The sequence below is a fragment of the Mercenaria mercenaria genome, chromosome 4 (genome assembly GCF_021730395.1).
Source record: "Mercenaria mercenaria strain notata chromosome 4, MADL_Memer_1, whole genome shotgun sequence".
Lineage (NCBI taxonomy): Eukaryota > Metazoa > Mollusca > Bivalvia > Venerida > Veneridae > Mercenaria > Mercenaria mercenaria.
The window spans coordinates 89,911,672-89,932,258 of record NC_069364.1 but is presented as its reverse complement, the minus strand read 5'-3'; the positions used below and the strand labels follow the sequence as shown (position 1 = coordinate 89,932,258).

Below are 20,587 nucleotides of genomic sequence, written 5' to 3'. Positions count from 1 at the left end.
ATTTAAAATCGAGTTCTTTGAAATTATACCCTGTCAATATCACTTTTCCCGGGTTGATAAAACATTACATTGACCTCACAAATATACAAGGATGATTATATAGAGGATATTACATGAGTGTCTTTTCATATTGAAGTTATTAAACGAGTTGAAAAAAAAAATAAAATGCGAGGTTCTGCCGAGCATTTTATCAATTTTATTCAACGAGTTTAATAAATCCAATGTGGAAAGTCAAAAATGCAATATTCTTTTTATCACATGTTCGCGTTTCCTGCTAAAACATAAAAAAAATCTACTTTCTTTAACTATTATAAACAAGTCAATTCGCCCAACGTCAATAAACGACGTCAACGTCAAAGCTTTATTACACTAGTGTATTATCAATTTTATGTTATGGCTTTATTTCGTCCCCGCGACGTCAAAGATGTGATAAAAAGTTACTGAATATACACCTATTATAAGATAGAAATTATATATAGATACATTCATTGATATAATAAAATGATTTAAGATATCACAAATTGAATTTTCAGCAAAATAAAAGTCCACACCACCTCATTTGAAACAATTAAGAAAGATCTGAATGATCATGTCTAGATTTGTAATCTTTGCACAGCGTCATATGCTTGTACTTTTTGTGAGCATAACTCCCGTCTACACACTATAAGAAAATCTTGTAGGGCCCATAAATCACTAGATAATTTATATCTTGTACAAGCAATTAGTGCTTTGCAATATTTCTTGAACTTGGAAGACACATAAATTTTAAATGGAGGGAAATCATGACAGGTAAATAAAAAAGATGGCCAAAATGATACCGGTACAAAGTGTTTATAAAGATGAAATATTTGTACATTTTAAACATAAATCATTGGTTAAAACATTGATTGAGAAAAACTCTAGTTGAAGTGATACATATCCAGTTGAAGAACAAAGCTACTTAAAAGATATTATTTCAGAAAATATGATAAACAGTCATATTTTGTTAATATGTAACCTTGTGAGAAACATCATTGATAATGTAATATACTTTTTGAGAACACCGAACTTGCTGATGTTACTCTTCCACTGGAGTACTACTAGATATAATTATGTCTCCCACCACACAGTGGTGTGGGAGACATATTGATTTACTCCAGTCTGTGTGTCTGTGTGTCTGTCACAAAGCTTGTCCGCACTCTAAGTCGAACATTTCTCATCCGATTTTCACCAAACTTGAACAAAATGTGTTTGACCATAAGACCTCGGCCAAGTTTGATAACTAGCCAAATCGGTCCAGGCGTCTTGGAGTTATGGCCCTTGAATTACCAAAAATCGGTCTTTTTACTCTTGTCCGCACTCTAATTCGAATATTTCTCATCCAATCTTCACCAAACTTAAACAAAATGTGTTTGATCATGAGACCTCGGCCAAGTTCGATAACTAGCCAAATCGGTCCAGGCATTTTGGAGTTACGGCCCTTGAATTATCGAAAAATTGGCCTTTTTACTCATGTCGCACTCTTAATCAAACATTTCTCATCCGATCTTCACCAAACTTGAACAAAATGTGTTTGACCATAAGACCTCGGCCAAGTTCGATAACTAGCCAAATCGGTCCAGGCATTTTGGAGTTACGGCCCTTGAATTATCGAAAAATTGGTCTTTTTACTCTTGTCCGCACTCTAAGTCGAACATTTCTCATCCGATCTTCACCAAACTTGAACAAAATGTGTTTGACCATGAGACCTCGGCCAAGTTCGATAACTAGCCAAATCGGTCCAGGCATTTTAGAGTTACGGCCCTTAAATTACCGAAAAAATCCGTCTGTTTACTCTTGTCCGCTCTCTAAGTCGAACATTTCTCATCCGATCTTCACCAAACTTTAACAAAATGTGTTTGGCCATAAGACCTTACCCAAGTTCGATCACTAGCCAAATCCGCCCAGGCATTTTTTTTCATTTATGGCCCTTGAATTACTGATTGGATCCACTTATCCAGACCATCTAATTGGATCCACTCGTCTAAACATCTAGAGAAACTAACATTCATCATCTAAGGGGCAGTTGTGGGAGACATGCGCTTTTCTCAAAAGCATCTCTAGTTTTATTATTGAATTATATAAACTTGGCTTTTGAGCATGTCATTCAATTAAAACATCTTTTTTTTCTGCTGTCCACACTGCCATGTTTATTGTTAAATTATCAAAGCCAAACATTCAATGATGGTTTTATTGGATCTCAATACACATTTAATGAAAAAATGTAAACAAATACCGTACAGGGCAGGTGCTCCTCATCAAAAACCCTTTATCAGAGTATTTGACAGCACTACCATCCAAGAAAAATGGGATGAGTTCTAAACGCTACAAGATCTTGTAGCCGAAAATTATCTGAAAACTGCCACTCAAAAAGACACTAATGTGGGACACAATGTACTATCTACACTATAAAGTCCCGTCTACACACTATAAGAAAATCTTGTAGAGCCCATAAATCACTAGATAATTTATATCTTGTACAAGCAATTAGTGCTTTGCAATATTTCTTGAACTTGGAAGACACATTCATTTTAAATGGAGGGAAATCATGACAAGTAATATTTAAAAGATGGCCGAAATGATACCAGTACAAAGTGTTTATAAAGATCAAATATTTGTACATTTAAAAAATGAATCATTGGTGAAAACATTGATTGAGAAAAACTCTAGTTGAAGTGATACATATCCAGTTGAAGAACAAAGCTACTTAAAAGATATTATTTCAAGAAATATGATAAAACAGTCATATTTTGTTAATATGTCACCTTGTGAGGAACATCATTGATAATGTAAAAAATACTTTTTGAGAACACCGAACTTGCTGATGTTACTCTTCCACTGGAGTACTAGATATAATTTTATTATTGAATTATATATAATTATATGGCTTTTGAGCATGTCATTCACTTAAAACATCATTTTTTTCTGCTGTCCACACTGCCATGTTTATTGTTAAATTATCAAAGCCAAACATTCAATGATCTCAATACACATTTAAATAATGAAAAAATGTAAACAAAATACCATACTGGGCAGGTGCTCCTCATCAAAAACCCTTAATCAGAGCATTTGACAGCACTACCATCCAAGAAAAATGGGATGAGTTCTAAACGCTACAAGATCTTGTAGCCGAAAATTATCTGAAAACTGCCACTCAAAAAGACACTAATGTAGGACACAATGTACTATCTACACTATAAAGTCCCGTCTACACACTATTAGAAAATCTTGTAGGGCCCATAAATCACTAGATAATTTATATCTTGTACAAGCAATTAGTGCTTTGCAATATTTCTTGAACTTGGAAGACACATTCATTTTAAATGGAGGGAAATCATGACAAGTAATATTTAAAAAGATGGCCGAAATGATACCAGTACAAAGTGTTTATAAAGATCAAATATTTGTACATTTAAAAAATGAATCATTGGTACATTGATTGAGAAAAACTCTAGTTGAAGTGATACATATCCAGTTGAAGAACAAAGCTACTTAAAAGATATTATTTCAAGAAATATGATAAAACAGTCATATTTTGTTAATATGTAACCTTGTGAGGAACATCATTGATAATGTAAAAAATACTTTTTGAGAACACCGAACTTGCTGATGTTACTCTTCCACTGGAGTACTAGATATAATTTTATTATTGAATTATATATAATTATATGGCTTTTGAGCATGTCATTCACTTAAAACATCATTTTTTTCTGCTGTCCACACTGTCATGTTTATTGTTAAATTATCAAAGCCAAACATTCAATGATCTCAATACACATTTAAATAATGAAAAAATGTAAACGAAATACCATACTGGGCAGGTGCTCCTCATCAAAAACCCTTTATCAGAGCATTTGACAGCACTACCATCCAAGAAAAATAGGATGAGTCAAAACGCTACAAGATCTTGTAGCTGAAAATTATCTGGAAACTGCCACTCAAAAAGACACTAATGGGGGACACAATGTACTGTCTACACTATACAAGTTGCTGTGATTTATATCTTGTGCAAGTTTTCTTGAATAGTGTAGACGAGCCTTAAAAGTTGTTGTGATTTATATCTTGTGCAAGTTTTCTTGAATAGTGTAGACGAGCCTATGTCTATTTTATGTAATGAGATTATGTTTATTTCAAGACGCACCACAAAATAACTGTATCTTTTGTATTTCCATGATGGTAATTATACATGATTTGCATAAAAAAAGAGATATACAAGACTTAGTATATAGTTACAAATTGGCAGTGACATATATTAGACTGAGACAATGGGTGTAATATCTTAACATTTTATTGAATTACTGTAGCAATATGTACAGAAATCAGTGTATTTAGTTAAATTTCCATCACATTTTGTTTCTAAAGTGTAAGATAGTTATTCATCTACTAAGTATATGTACAGATTGACTGAATAAGTTAGCAGATGAAGTTGTCAAAACACATTTATTCAGGAAGGGCCTTAATTGTCCACCTGAAAACCTGTAGCGGTATATTATAAGAATGATTTTCATGAAGTTTTTGTGGGTGAAAAAAGTAGGTCACTTGGTCGTGCTTAAATTATCTTGGTATATTTAATTGGATATAATATGAGGATCTTTAAAAACAGATTTTTAAAAATGCCGAAAACATTGCAGTCTTATATCCAATTTTTATTTTTTTAACCATTGTGTTTTTTACTCTTAAGATATAGCGGAAGATTAAAAATATTTGAATCTATAGGGAAAAAAAGAACAAAAAACAGCATACTTCTGCAAATATAAAACGGAAACAAACACTGATATCATTATCTTCAAACCGAAAAAGAAACTAAATTCTTCAATAACAGTTAGATACAAGCAGCGGAAATGTAACTAAAACTGTGACCTTCTAATCAATAGAAGTGTAATACTGGGTCGTGTGAAGTAGTACATGATAGTACATGAACATGTAACAACTATACGAACTTAACCTTCGAATAAGAGTTGTATGAAGAGGACCTGTTATTATAAGATAAAATACAAACTAAATAAAAAAATTCAAGGTCGTTCTTTCCGATTCTTTATATTTATTGTGGCTCATCCCCTGCCCTGCTTCATCGTGTCATTAATTGTATTTCTCTTGGTGCTCTGGCTTCTATGAAATTACAGAATACATAATTTACGGCTCAAAGAAGAGTTTTTTTATTTATACCGCTTAACATAAAGAGTGGCCGTGTCTGACGCAAGAAAATTCGTTAAACTCCTTGTTTGGAGTGGTTTTGCCACTGACCTTCCAAAATGGTGCTCTGCTGCGGCTGTTCAAAGGGCCATACTGCTGTCCATCTTCATGTATGTTATGGCTGCTTGTTACGTTTTATTGAAATTATTTGTTATTTCATATACATGTACGCAATCGGTGCAAATTTAAGCGTATTGTTGCGTACCTCTGTTTTTATGCAATGCTTCTTACTTTGATGTGGCTTTTCCTGTTGGACTTTCGTCCTTGCCCCCATCCTTCACTCTCTGCGACATCTGTCCTTGCTCCCACTCCTAACTATCTGCGACATCTGTCCTTGCTCCCATCCCTCACTCTCTGAGACATCTGTCCTTGCTCCCATTCCTCATTCTCTGCGACATCTGTCCTTGCTCCCACCCCTTACTTTCTGCGACATCTGTCCTTGCTCCCACCCCTAACTATCTGCGACATTTGTCCTTGCTCCCACCCCTAACACACATACACACGACGTCACGTCCATTAGGACGCAAACTTCAACGTGCCAAAAGGAGCAAATACTGCATATATAATTGTATTATTTACATATAGATGGGGGTCATATTAATACGGCGGGTATTTATAACAATAATACAGTTCTTTAATATCGAGAAGAAAAAATAAAAACCATCATATATACAATTTATAATGTAGAACAAAATTCCGTTGATAACAGTACTTCTATTTCGTCATTACAGACTAACATACTTTTCCCATCCCTTACTTTTTCTCAAACTGTACCAAAATCCTGAAACATATTTTATTTAGGCTGGCCTGACATTATTTTGAGTATGAAATATGATCAGTTGTAATATCTTTTTCGAAAATTCAGATATAAGACACGGGTAGAAAATGTAGTTTCGTTTTCAGCGAAACTGAAAGCTAAGATTTAGACAATAGAAGAAGGTGTACGTGCGCTTTCACATGCCATTAGCAGAATCTGAAAGTAGAATCCTTGCGCAGTTAGTATTTAACCGCATTGCGTAACGGATTCAGCACATAGACCTAGTATCGCTCCGTACCATAGTAAGTACATTGCATTCGGACTATTTTAAAATTTATTTCAACTTCAAACCATAAACATTTTATTAGCTAAATGCATTTAAAACAAACCGTAATAAAATTTTAGTTTTCTGCTGGAGGAATAATAATCAAAAGTTCATATTACATACGTATTACCAAATATTTCTATTCTGCTATTCTACAGGCTACACCTAAAACGTCATCATGGCGGTACAAAAGAAAAGAGGTTTCTTTGAGAGGTAAGTCTTTTTTTCTTCTTACTCTTGAAGTTAAATATAAGTTCCAAATAGTATAGGGATTTAAACTGATCTAAAAAAACTACATTGTAAACACAAAGTAAAATAATTAGATCTTTCTTTAGATTGTAGATAGCAACATTGCCAGAAATGGTACAGTAATAGATAAGAACAATTATAGTAAATCGTTAAGGTTAAAAATCCCCAGTTTGATAAAATCTTCCTTTATCTTATACATTTTTAGTAAGAGGATTTCAACGTGGATTCAATCACATATAAGAAACATTTTTTTGTATCAAATCTTGGTGAAAGTTATATATTGCACTTACGAGAACAATGAAAGTAAGGCTGAAATCAGATACATTTGATCATTTGTACGACAACTGAAAAGATGTCCGCATGTAAATTAACTATGATGGAAGGAAACTGATTTATCCTTTATACTTGCTTAAGCCAATGAAGTAAAGTCTGATTACAAGAACAGGGTGCTGTGCCTGATAGCAGTTTGCTCTCGCGATCCGATCAAATGCAATCCTAGTGTCAAAACTAGGCATTTTTGTGAGACAATAACTTTACGTTAGCTGCCACTGTCACCATCTTGAATGGAAGCAGAAATCATTAACCTCGACAGTTAACTTACAGATAATGATTACGAGAATAAAGGAGCGATTTCATTTAATGTTTGCACCAGTTAAGTATATGTACCTTAAACATAATGAAGATTTTTCAATTTTGCATATTTTTCATTTGAAGGCTGTTTGAGAAATTTGCTGGGACAAAGGAAAGCGAAAGTACACCGGTTAGTAGTAAAATTAATGTTGAGGAATACAAAAAAGAATTACATGATAAAGGGGTTGCTGGGGTAAAAGAGCTACTTAACAAAGACTTGGAAAATTGGACTGAAATCGAGCTTCACACAGCTGTTGTTGGAAATTCAGGGACGGGAAAGTCTTCTTTTATCAATTCAATTAGAGGCCTGAAAGCTAAAGATCCCGGGGCTGCAAAAGTTGGTGTTAATGAAACCACCGTCACGTGCGTGCCATACAAACATCCAGACAACAAGAGTTTCATTGTCTGGGACATTCCTGGCGTTGGAACACCAAAGTTTCCAAAGGATAGTTACTTAGAAAATGTTGGGTATGATAAATATGACTTCTTTATCATTATGAGTAGAAGCAGATTCACAGAAAACGACTTGTGGTTGGCCCTTGAAGTACAAAAGCTGAACAAGAGATTCTTCTTCGTGCGTTCAAATATCGATAAAGATATTGAGGACGACAGAGAGGACAATCCAGATACCCACGATGAAGAAAACGTTCTTCAAGCTATACGGAAGAAAACAGAAGATGAGCTGATGGGTAATGGAGTGAGAGCCCCAAAGGTTTTCCTGATCAATAACCGTAAGACTGATAGATATGACTTCGGCAAACTTAACAATGAGATGCTGTCATCATGCGATGGATTGAAGAAAGATTCAATGGCTTTGTCCTTAGCCGCAGTAACCAAAGAAGTAATGGCAGAAAAGAAAAGAGTTCTCGAGAGACGAATATCTCAAATTGCGCTTGCCGTAACATCCAGTTCAGGAGAATATGAACAAAAAGGCAGATTTCAGGACGAAATAAAGTTTTACCAGAAGCAGTTTGATATCGATGACGTTACTCTTGCTGAGAATAAGGACATACTAACACTCTCGGACTCAAATATGCAAGAGTTTAAAGTTGTTTTCGATCAGTATGGGTCCGAAGGACAGCTCTCGATGAAAACTCCAACAGCTATGAGAGCCGAAGCAAGCACATGGGAACGTTTCAAGGATTGCTTCACATGGTCAAAGGAGAATACTCTTCTCTTTGGATACTGCAAACTTGCTCTTAGAAGCAATCTTGATCAGTTGTACGACAAAGCACGTAGTTTGTATGACATAAAAAGGGCAAAACAAATGGTCGATGCTGCCGCAAAGTAGAACGCTGTCAGTGCTTCGAAATGAACAAAAGTTTTGTTACGATATGCGCAATATGATGTGTTTGTTTTACAAAATCAATGTGTTTTCATTAATATTGCATTCTTTTATAACTGTAATTTGTTTTTATTGTGCAAATTTGTTGCGAACCTTATGTGAGTACAACAGCTATCTTTTTTTTTTTTGATGAAGAAATTTTTCTTAGGCAGTAGAGGTGCGCCCACATTTTTCCATGAATATAATGTTCAGTGTTAACAGAAATGATTGCATACTTTCTCCTTTTTCCCTCTACAAAATACCGAAAAATTACGTGTTTTAATCTACGTATCTTACCTCGTGATATAATGCAGTTTCCTCCAGCTATATTTACCGCATAACAATAAATACTTATGCCAGGGATGGTTGAGATGATGATAATGGTAATGATGATGATGATAATGACGTACTATCATAACGTTTTATAAAGTTTGTACTAAGTATTAAGCACTACTTTGAATGTATTGTTTACGTTTGTACAAAGACTTGATTATTACTGGTACAATGTAAAATATTTAACTGTGTTGTAAAAGCCTGGAATTTCTTGTACATATAATCACTGAAATAAAAAGTAATATATAAGTTTTTGGTATTGATAATATTTGCACAAACATACAGGGCTGATTACTAAATTTATATTCAAACAGACATGCAAGAGAATTGAGGGCAGAATTTACTACTGAGCAATGTTTAAAGGGTTTTATCAGAAAACTAGGGTTTTATCAGAAAACTGCCAGTGTCGCAACGACCTCATCACACCCGGTATCTGGTGCCACAAGTTCATGTACACGAAGTTACTTTCTCAGATAGTGCTGGATTCATGTTTCTTTATGTTTAACAATTTCGAAAAGTTTGAGAATAACTGTTTTTATAAAAGTGTCCTTTACCGTTTAATTTAGAAAGACTCCGGCAAAAGGATTACGTTTGCCTTGAATAGAAATTGTTGAAAGTTAGTGCACGTTAAAATTTGTACCAAATAATAAATATGTTAAGTACATGCTTAAACACTGATCATGCTGGACACAACTAATTCTGCCTTTGCGACCAGTGTAGATCATGATTAGCCTGCACATCTGTGCAGTCTGATCAAGATCTGCACTATTCACCATTCAGTCAGTATCTTTTAGGTAAGCACCCCTTTAAGCAGTTAATGGTTCTGTCCAAACTAAAAGATGGAAAAGCTCATTATAGAAATTTAGCAGGGTTAAAACATAGAGAGAGACAAAGTACTGCCCGGACGTCTTTTTATTACCTTTCATAGTTTTGCATTTAACCTCATCATTGTTAAAATTTGTGCCACACCTAGCACTGCCTATCTTACCAATCACCTCGTATGAACTAGAATTGTCTTGTGTCGCGTTTTGTGTTGTAAAATTTGTGCCAGATGTTAAGACTAATAGGAAACAGTACGGACTTGAAGCAATGCCTAGTTGACGATTGATCTATTCATGTGACCTTGACCTTGAATTGATATAGCCAAAATCTCTGCATATTGTCTTTGAAAAAGGTTATTCAATATTCCTTTAAAGAATTGAAAATATATAGAATGGACACGACGTATTATTTCTGACCCTTACTTTCACCGTATGAACTTCAACTGATATGACAGCGTGTTGCTTTCCGCGTGTCGTCTCATGATAGTTAAATTTTGTGCCAAGTTATACAAAAATAAAGAATATGGAGCAGTCACAAAGTACGGTCTGTACGTCTTCTGCAGTGAATCCTTTAATGGGTTCAAAAGAAAAGGGAAACATTTTTATGCTGGATGTACATACGCTTATCAGGAAAATGAGGAAGAAAAACATTATAATTCTCTATGGATAGTTTTAATTTATATCTCTTTTCATTATCTGGACCATACTTGTTAGTGTAGTAATGATAACTAAAATATAGATAAATGTATTATTAGTTACACTGCTTGTTGGTGACAGGATTCCCGTATCCTGTCACCAACAAGCACTGTAATGATTTTGTCTTGCCGACTACCATTTACTTCCATATTTTATGAATTTTGACAAACTAATTAATTTAATAAACAAAAACCGTGTCAGGCTCCAATTTAACGAAAAAACTTAAGTAATTGCTAAGCTAAGTCTGTTATTTCAAATGCTTGTTTTTGCCCTTTATGCGTCTTCAGTGTTGACTGTTTCATCTATATCAGAACCGTAAATAACTACATGTATTTCATAGATCAAAGCAATTCTGAATTTTACAGAAAACGAAGTTTATAAATAAGAAATATATTTAAGCAATTCCTTTAGTTCGTTATATCGTGCTTAAATAAAAATATCATATTTGCGTGACTGAAATAGGTACTGCAGACAAATACTACTAACCACAGTATAATTTAGCTATAAAAATGTACATCGTTATAGAAGAAATCAACATTTGATAACAATAACTTAAGCAATAGCACGCTTTTTAAATAACATACTTAATTAAATAATTAGTTATGTCTTTTTCGCGAAATTGGGGGCCAGTATCTTGCCAACTATTCATATTTCAATATTTGCTGAATAACTCGTAATTAGACAACCAAACAGAAAGTAGGCGTAAAATGATACAGGCTAAATACTTTCAAACTGATAGGTAATGTTATAATCGACGCATTTTGTAAATTAACAAAGCTATTAACAGTGCAGACTGGAATCCTGCAGTCATAATTTGTTTGGTTTATGACATCATATTTTGTTTATAGTTAACACCAGCCATACAATGCACAATGATTGCATTTTGACTGAAGCACGAAACATAAAAGCTTTTTTACACAGATTATGAACTGGTTTTATTCAAAAACACAAAAACTTTCACGTTCCATCCTTTTGAAAGTCGTCAGATTTCACGATGTCAGAAATGTCTTGAAACTTCGGCTTTCATCCCGTTGTCCTTTATCTTGCACGTAGATTAAATGATTCTACAACAAACTGTTGAGTACCAAATAAGTTAATTTCTTTGCTTTATGGGGGCAAGGGTCAGTAAATTTGAAAATTCCACAAATTTGCGTCGATACCAGTGCGAAAAAAATAACAAAAAATCCAATTTTGAGAAGTGCCAGGGAAATTAGAACGAATGTATTGCTTATACTTAGCACTCCATCATGTGACATTTTCGGCCTGTCGATTTGGTTTTTTTCTATGATAAAAACGAGTACAACTCCGGTTTTAGGACACTAAATTTTGTGGCGAAAATGCACACCTTGCGCGGCCTGTATCGTATAATCTGCAAATGTCTGACCTACAACATACGTATATTTTTAAAGCATTTGACCAGACGAAAATTATGGTGTAAGAAAAGTGTCTCTTAACCGTTTACTTTTTCCGCAAAATTGGGCTGAATCTAGATGGATACCACAGGTAAGATCGTCTACACGGAGCTAGGAAAATCGATTAGAGCATTTATTTATTTTACACAGCAGGAATCCTTAGTTCTGTAAACATCATGAATACCAGTTGATATAAATGCTTTTAAAATACATCTGCCTATTTTATTCAAACTTCGTACTCGGGCCACAATATGAAACTAGCCTTTGCCACTTTGCGATGACAAAGGGAATTAACTAACAGTGATTAAGTCAAGACCCTTTAAGGGAAAGAGTATATGGTATTCAAAGACAAATATCTAAGATGTAATATGGTCTCCAACTGGTGAAATATCTGTTGAATATCTCTGAAACCTGTCGTTTTTTTTTTTAAGTTTTGAAGTTCTAATCCATGATAAATGGAGCAAAAAATATTGAAAGGTGCATTTTGTTTGAGAAATATGCTTGTTTTAGTAATATAGCATTTTCATGAAAAGGCCATAACCCAAAGCATTACAATGAAAGCCTATGGGAATTGAGTTATTTTCCTGAGTTCAACGTAACCGTGTCATTGGAAAATAGATACAGTGATAAAATAGAATATCTGTAGAGTGAAATGAACGTTTTATCGGCGAAATCGGATAAAAATTGTCAAAACCATGAGCGTTTAACGCCAAAAAGACGCAAATTTACTGTTGCCGCTAGGGGGCGCTTCGACGTCAAAACTATATCAGACATTTATTTAAAAAATGCACCATTTGAAAGGGGATGCATTAATGTTCAGTTATGCCGAAAATCATCACAATCTGAGATGGTGCCAAAATCCGTGAGGAAAGTAGCGAGCCACGTTAAACTAAGTAAGAGGTTAAAATCACACTAAGACATCTATAACAGGAGCTAATAATCTGACTTGATTCGATAACCCCAGCGATGCGGCAGCCATTTGGTTTTAATCAAAATTCATATGGTCTAAGATCACAGTTATGTTTACTATATGTTCTATATAGACACTGGACACCATTGCAATTTTGCATGCTTTCAAAATCCCCGAAAATAAATGCACTCAAAAGAATTTTCAAGAGAAAACATTACAGCCACAGTTAACATGGGACTGACCGCCTCTTTTTCCACAATTTTGAACGAAATCACATGCGTGAGAAGAATACTCTATAAATGGCCACAAACAGGCAAAACTGGCCCTATCAAAAAGTCATGTTATGCATATTCTGACATTCTCATTCTGCAAACATGGTACATGTTCCTACTATTTCATATCTCCTCTATTCAATTATGCCATTTATTGCAGGTCTTTCACTCTATTCACCATCAAATAGTGGATCTCTTTTCCGCGTAACCACTTCCTTATTGTGGTAAACCAAGGGCAAATAACTGTGATATTGTGCTACATTGGAAAACTACAAACAGGATATGGAATATATCCTGTCTGCACGTGACATCTATTGACAAATAGAAATAAAAGAAACTTGCAGAAGGCGAGATAAATATCAATATGTGGAGGTGCAGCTGTATTTGTTTAATGTTTGCTTAGCGTTTAGCGCCGTTTTTCGACGGTACTTTAGTTATGTAACTGCGGGCAGAAAACTAACCAGTTTTCCTGGATTCTTTACCAGTTCTAACCTGTTCTCCGCAAGAACTGACAACTTCCCCATATGAATCAGACGTGAAGGACGAACGATTTCAGACTCAATTCGTTTTATCAGTCGTCATGGAAAACATACACCTCACCCGGGTATTAATCATACGATCCTGAGATCCGTAGATTTGCGCTCCTCCTACTGAGTTAATCGTATCTCTCCTAAGTTTTGTTTCTCTGGGCTCAGCATATAAACTGTGTTATAAAACCAAAGCTACACCGAAACAATGTGATCGCTTATTTTCCAATGATGGGGTTGGAAATCGTCCCTTAAATCGCTTTTAGAATTATTCCATCAAATGTAATGGCTCTTTGACTAGTTATCACATTTATGCCGTGACGTATAATAACGAAAAGTTATTTTTGGGTAGAATAAGTTAAATATCCCCCAGGATTAAATCCTTCTTGCTCATTCTGACAAAATCCCCCCTTTGATTTTTTAAAAAATTATATCCAAATATTTACTCCGTTCCATTTAAAAATTGATAATAATCATCTTCGGCCCCTATAAACGGCTGTACTCCCCTTCTTCCTGTTGCGACCGATCAAAACAATAAGCTGACCGCTAAAAGTTGGAAAACCTATCTTTAAGTGATTAATTTGCTTGTTGGTGTGTATATTTATATTTTATTGGAAGCTAAACATGATTTGTTTCTGTATATAATGTGTTAGTCTGATTACAGGTAAAATTATAGCAAAAACAAAAAAAGAAAAAACTCGATTGATCACTGATTTTGTCTGCACATTGTCGGCGTCAGAAGTACATATTTTCTTGCTTAAAGAATGATCTACATATAAATCCCACTGTTTCGTGGATAAAGACACAATACTAGTAAATATCACTGCTTAAACCTCCAATTTGTTTAAAACCGCCAATGAAAGAGGATTTACTGTATGTTTTGCTTGCAGTACTGTACAAATGTTTGCAACTTTCGTATAAAAGACTGTATGCCTTTTAGCAACTGACTTATTTATTAATATCGGCTTTCCCTTGCTCCATAACTATAACCCGAAAACGAAGTTTAAAGGAGGGGGTATATAGGAGTCACCATGCGGCGGTCTGGCTGTCCGGTCTGTTTGTATGTGTGTCCTCATAAATTTGGTCCTGCAATTACTTGAATACTATTATATCTACCTCTCTAAAACTTCGCACACACACATAGGCAATATTTAGTTAATATCCATCCTCTTCTTTTTCTTTTCTCTTTCAAGTCAATGTCACCCTTAAGAGGTCAAAGGTAAACAAGGGTCCATTTTTCCTGTCCGTGCCATAACTTCTTTATGCATTAAGGGATTCTGAAATAACTTGGCATAAACGTTCACCATCATGAGACAATATGTCGCGCACAAGACACAGTTCCCTAGCTCCAAGTCAAGGTCACACTTAGAGGTCATATGTCAAAAATAGGGTCGGTTCATTTTTCGTGTGTCACCTCATCGGCTTTTTGAAGTCGTCAGGAAACATTTCTTCGCGTGACTTCCGAAGGTAATTTCTTGCGTGACATACTAAGGACCCTGTGTATATTTTCGGTTTCTAATTCTGTATTTTATGAGAGTATATGTCTGTAAAACCAACACGGAATACTTGCATGTAAATGATTCTGAAGCATTCAATTGCATTATATAATAAGGTAGGACAGCGAGTCACAGACTCCACCCCCCCGCCCCCACTCCCTCCAACACCCCCACCCCCCCCCCCCCCCCCAATGGCTTTGTACATGCATAGCACGAGGGAATCGACATTAAATGACATTATACACATAAATTTGACATGTTATTCATCAGTTTTGTGACTTGGTCGGGTGAATTTCCATGCAATGAGTGTGATCAGTCAACACTTTGTCAGCATTTTGTAAACATTACTTGTTTGTTTCATCTGTTATACTACCAGAGGGGGAGTACAGTCGTTTATAGGGGATGATCTAAAAAAAATGATTTTTTCCCTTTTAAAGTTTCAGTTATTTTTTTCACTTAGGGTGGATTTAGTCCGCCTTGGTCAAATTCAGCAGAGGTGTGGGTTTTTTTCTACATTCATTGATGGTACCTGCTTTCAGTTAAGAATTAATAGATTTTTGTAAACAACGGCAAAAAATAAATTTGTAACTCGTAAAAACTGTTGTTTTTTTTTTTTTTTTAATCAAAATGTCTGTTTAGGCATTTCGAAACTGAATAAAATTTCTTTTTTTTGGAAAAATATTTAGTTATACAAAAATGTTTAAACATCTGGGGAAACTGACTTTTTCCCGATCCTTTCTTCGTATGTATATTTCTTTAAACATCAAGCTTTAATGTCAATGGACAGGTTGAGACTTATATTCAAGTTCCTGTCACTGGAATTTTCCGAGATGCCCAACCAAAATGATAGGCCACTACTGGTTCTACCAAGGAAAGAGGGTATTGCGTCTGCTGCTGCTTTACACTGAGAACTCAGGTTCCTTGTATCTGAATGTTTCTCTGGTTCCCTGAACCTTTCTAACAAACAGTTTCTTTTAAAATATGAGAGCTTCCAATAAATAATCCTAATATTAAAATATGAAACCAAACTAGTTATGAGGGTTCTTGGGTCAGATTGAATCATGTACAGCTTCAATCCAATAAATAGAACGTTTAGGACAGCGTTATAAATTTTGAATGATCGCTGTCCTCCACGGCTTGTAGGGATGGCAACTATAAAATATCAGAACCATAAAATAAACCAGTCGATAAGCCAAATGAGTAAGACTAGTCAAAATTGTTAACCTGCTTTACACCGACAATGACTGCATGGTAAGCAAAAAGTGAAACAAGGACAGATACGCTTACCACTGTACGGTTCCTTATCTCGAAGGCACCATCCAAAGTGATCGTTAAAGACAAATGGCCGTTGAGGACACTTGGTCGCATCCACAAGAACTCATCACAGGAAAATGTCGAATTGGTTCATGCATTTTACTAGGGTAGGGGTTAAAATTATTTCGCATGATTTTTATTCATTGTTGATTATATTGAAAAATAAGAAACGGACGTATATTTCATGCGTGCTGTATACCGTAAACTGTTGCATATCCTCAACCATTGAAGACATCGCATTAAACGGTGCTATTATAAGATAGTATGTTGATGAACTCATTTCATGTTCCATTTGTTTATTATTATATATATCCACGACAAATAAATGTGTACATTCAATGTCTGCTGGAAATTGTAAATCCCTTCATACCTACAGTCAGTGAAAAGTGAAGAAATCCTGACAGACCATGCTGTTATAGGATCATATGTTGTACTAAGGGATTTCATGTACCAATTGTTTATGGTTGCTTATATCCATGAAAAATAAGTGCATACATTCAATGTGTGTTGGATACTATAAATTCTTTCATACCCACTGTCAGTGAAACAATCCTGACGGTGCTGTTATAAGATCAGGTGTAATACTAGCTTAGGTGAAATAACTTCATGTGCAGATTGTTTATTGTTGCTTATGTCCCAGAAACATAAAGATTACATTAATTACATGTTGTGAAATTTACACTATTGTTAAGCCCCATCCAGTGATGAAATGGTCAATGTCTACTGTTATAGAATTATGGGTTGTACTGCCCTAGGACATAAAACTTGTTCATGTCCAACATTTCTATTGTTATTTAAATCCCAGTGAATATGCACAGTATATGCGTGATACATATGGGCAACTTACTAAGAAGTCTTCACAAGTAGTGGTAAGGGTCATGTTTTGTAATAATGGGATACAATTTCTTTTCTAACAAAGGTAAGGGCTACTTTTAATGCTTGATTAATACTTAACACGGCTATATCGACAACCAATAAATACCCCGACACAGTCAGCGATGTTATAGGATCATGTACCGTACTAGTTGGTCTAAGGGATAAAAGTGTGTCTCAACTACTCTTCCCACGCATCGATCGAGTATTACAATACATTTCCATATCTCTCATGTGAAGTAACGGTAGTGGATACTCAACGCTGGTAAAGGAGCGTATGTCTCAACGCACCTGCGTACAACAAAATCAACACAAATTGCAGTGGGCAAGACTTTTATTTTGGACGAAGGAGCGGTCACATGATACAAGATTATCCAATTTAACAAACATATTTTGCAAGTTGAAAACATATTGCTTCTATTTAAAACTATTACATTAAGTTCGTCCATAACTATAAATTGCATACTTCGATTGGATCCGAAGAAAACCTATGTTAAAATTTTATTTTATGCTTCTATAAACTATACACTGGTAACTATGGCAGAACCCATCGGATATTCGTCACAGAAATGAGAGCCGCCAACGAACCAAATCCTCTGTGAGGCAAAGAAAAAAACAACAAAAAACAACAAAACGTGTGACCGTAGCTTATACACGTAGGGTTTAACTAAAACATATAAAACCTAATTCATTCCTCAAAATATCAGAAATAGGACTCTATCCGAGTATGCAAATAACTTTCGTAAACTGAGTACATCTAATTACTAATCTTTACATATATGTAAGTATACATATTCACATATTTTCCGAATTTGAAAAGTACGTGTTACGTAGCCGAAGTCAAGCCTAGAACTGGATTTTCCCTCCAGTAAAACCAATGTTTCCATGTGAAGTCACGTGAGCCATTCATTCTGTACTAGCAATTCTTCTACAGCCTCTTTCCATGTATGATAACAGTACAATAACGGAGGTACATTAAATTTGTGACTAATGTATAGCAAAAACCAATAAAGAAATCGTCACATCATTGCATGTCTTAAACATGCCTAGGTAATAAATTTGTTTGACGCACAGCTTATTCATATTATAACTGATTATAAAACAAAAGGTTATGGCGTGTATTACTCTTAACCCTTCTCTTGTAACGGAAAACAGTAAAGAAATTGCCATAATCAGTGCCGTAATAGAAGCATGTGTTTTACCAGCAAAGGAGATAATTCATAAGATAAGGACGCTCTAGTATAGTAATGTTTTCCTTCTACTTGTCTCATTTTCTTCTAAACTGTACTATGCTTCATGGTATCAATTAAAAAATAAATCAGAATGGACATGTAAGGCACAAATAGACCTGCAAGGCATGAATAGAACGATGATCGCTTGAAATCAATTGAAACTGAAACTCATAACAGCCTTATTTAAACAAAAAGCCATGACCGCACCCCTCCCGATGAGGTTATTTTATCACTATTGAGAATACCAGTGCTTAAAGCCTTACATGGTACGCCCAGACAGGCAACATATAGAGGTTAAAGGCCCCTGGTTAATGATGCCATCACCTCACAGACCATTTAAAAATAAAGAGAAATACTACAGACTACCCTACCCATAGAGCCTGTACCAACAATTACTTTGAATTAAGCAAACCTTGAAAATATATATGCTGAAATGAAAACCTTTTACAAAAATTTAAAAACAATCACCTGCTGCTATCGCATATAAAACAGTTATTGAAAAATTTAGAACAATGACATGAAGTATCTGAAATAGAGTGTCTTAAGAATTTTTTTGAATGTGTCAAGTGATTTACTTTTGCGTAGTTCTAACGGCAGTTCATTCCACAGTTTTGGACTAATAGTACAGAAACTTCTATCATTGAATGTTTTGCATTTGTTGTATGGAACAACATAACGACATTCAGAATTTTCTGACGATCTCAAACCTTGTCTAATAGGAGTATACTGCGTAAGCCATTCTATTAAATACATTGGTACTCTGCCAATGTGGCAGCTATACAAGAAAATAAGTATCTTGCCGACAACCAATGTAGGTCATACAATGCTTGTTTACAACTGTCAAATTTAATTAATCAAATATCAGGAAGTGCCTGCTATTCATATCGACACCCAAAGACGGATCTATCATACTGATTTTTTTTTAGGATCATGTATATTACTTGTGTAGGCGATAAACTTATTTCTTTCACATCTTCCAATATACTGTACATTTTGGCACTTCGTTAAGTCGTGAAGATTTGAAGTATTGTCAAAAATTTAAATATTTCACTTAAATTTAGACCTATATGGCCACCACAAAGTGAACAGTAACACTGACGGATGTCACCAAATGTATGGTTATTGCCTTTAAAAAGCATAAACATGGAAATTCATTGAGAAATTCTCAATACTGCAGATGCCGCTATGGTTTACTAATGTCGATTAATAAAAGGAGGATGAAGACAACATGTCCATCTTCTTTTGAGAGAGAAGCTTCCTATGAATTTTCACTGACTTCCAGCCAAAGGTTTCTGTTAATTACTACGTATAAGGATGGCACTATAGTATACTTATGTTGAATAATCCAAGGGCAATTACTCAGTGCTAAATCATACGACAAGAACATGAAATTAATAGGTTGGCATTAATTCTCCCGCATTAAGTGTACGCACGCATCGAATGTACACTAGTAAACATATGTTAAACCTAACCCTAAACTTTTAGCGGACATCCAAAGGGGCGATATAATGTTGGTGAAAATAAATATGCGCATTTTCTCTTGGGAGTGAAACTTCGTATATTAAGTTCTGCTGAATTTCAGCCAGCGGTTGCTTATGAAAACTGCAGACAAGAAATTGTGCTATAATAAACTTATATTGAATTATCAAAGGGTAGTAACTCAATAAAAATCATTTGACCGGAACATGAAGAAAATATGCACATCTCCTCAAGGGATGGACGTTTCGATGAAGTTTCGCTGAATTCCGACCAGCGGCTGCTGAGAAATACTCCGAAAAAGAAATGATGCTATATTGTACTAATGTGGCACAATGGAAGGGCAATTACTCCATGAAAAATCATCTGAGCGGAATATTAGGATAATATGTGCATCTCCTCTTGAGAGTGACGCTTACTATGAATATTTGCTGGATTCCAGAAAAAGAATTTTTGAGAAATATTTCGGACAAGGATGTCACTATAGTTTACTAACGTTAAATAAACAAAGGGCAATAACTCAGTAAACTTACCCGACCGAAATATGAAGACAATATGCGCAGCTCCTCTTGAGAGTAAGGCTTTCTATGAAGTTCAATTAGATTCAAGCAACAGTTGTTGAGGAATATTTTGCACAATAAAATGTGCTATAGTAAATTAATGTTGAATAATCACAGGGCAATAAGTCAATGAAGAGTCATCTGATTGAAACAAGAAGATAATATGCAT

The 20,587-nt window shown here is 34.9% G+C and overlaps 1 protein-coding gene across 1 annotated transcript; it reads left to right on the top strand.

The window, feature by feature from the left end:
• Positions 1-6,162: 6,162 nt before the first annotated feature.
• LOC128556508 (interferon-inducible GTPase 1-like) lies at positions 6,163-9,078 on the top strand. The gene is made up of 3 exons (XM_053541920.1): positions 6,163-6,270; positions 6,452-6,506; positions 7,257-9,078. The coding sequence occupies exons 2-3, from the start codon at positions 6,472-6,474 to the stop codon at positions 8,461-8,463; spliced, it is 1,242 nt and encodes a 413-aa protein (XP_053397895.1). The 5' UTR covers positions 6,163-6,270; positions 6,452-6,471; the 3' UTR covers positions 8,464-9,078.
• Positions 9,079-20,587: the final 11,509 nt, after the last annotated feature.

Coding starts and splice junctions, on each gene's coding strand:
- LOC128556508 (XM_053541920.1), top strand. CDS start 6,472: ATGGCGGTACAAAAGAAAAGAGGTTTCTTTGAGAG. Junction 6,507..7,256: donor AAAAGAGGTTTCTTTGAGAG/GTAAGTCTTTTT, acceptor TTTCATTTGAAG/GCTGTTTGAGAAATTTGCTG.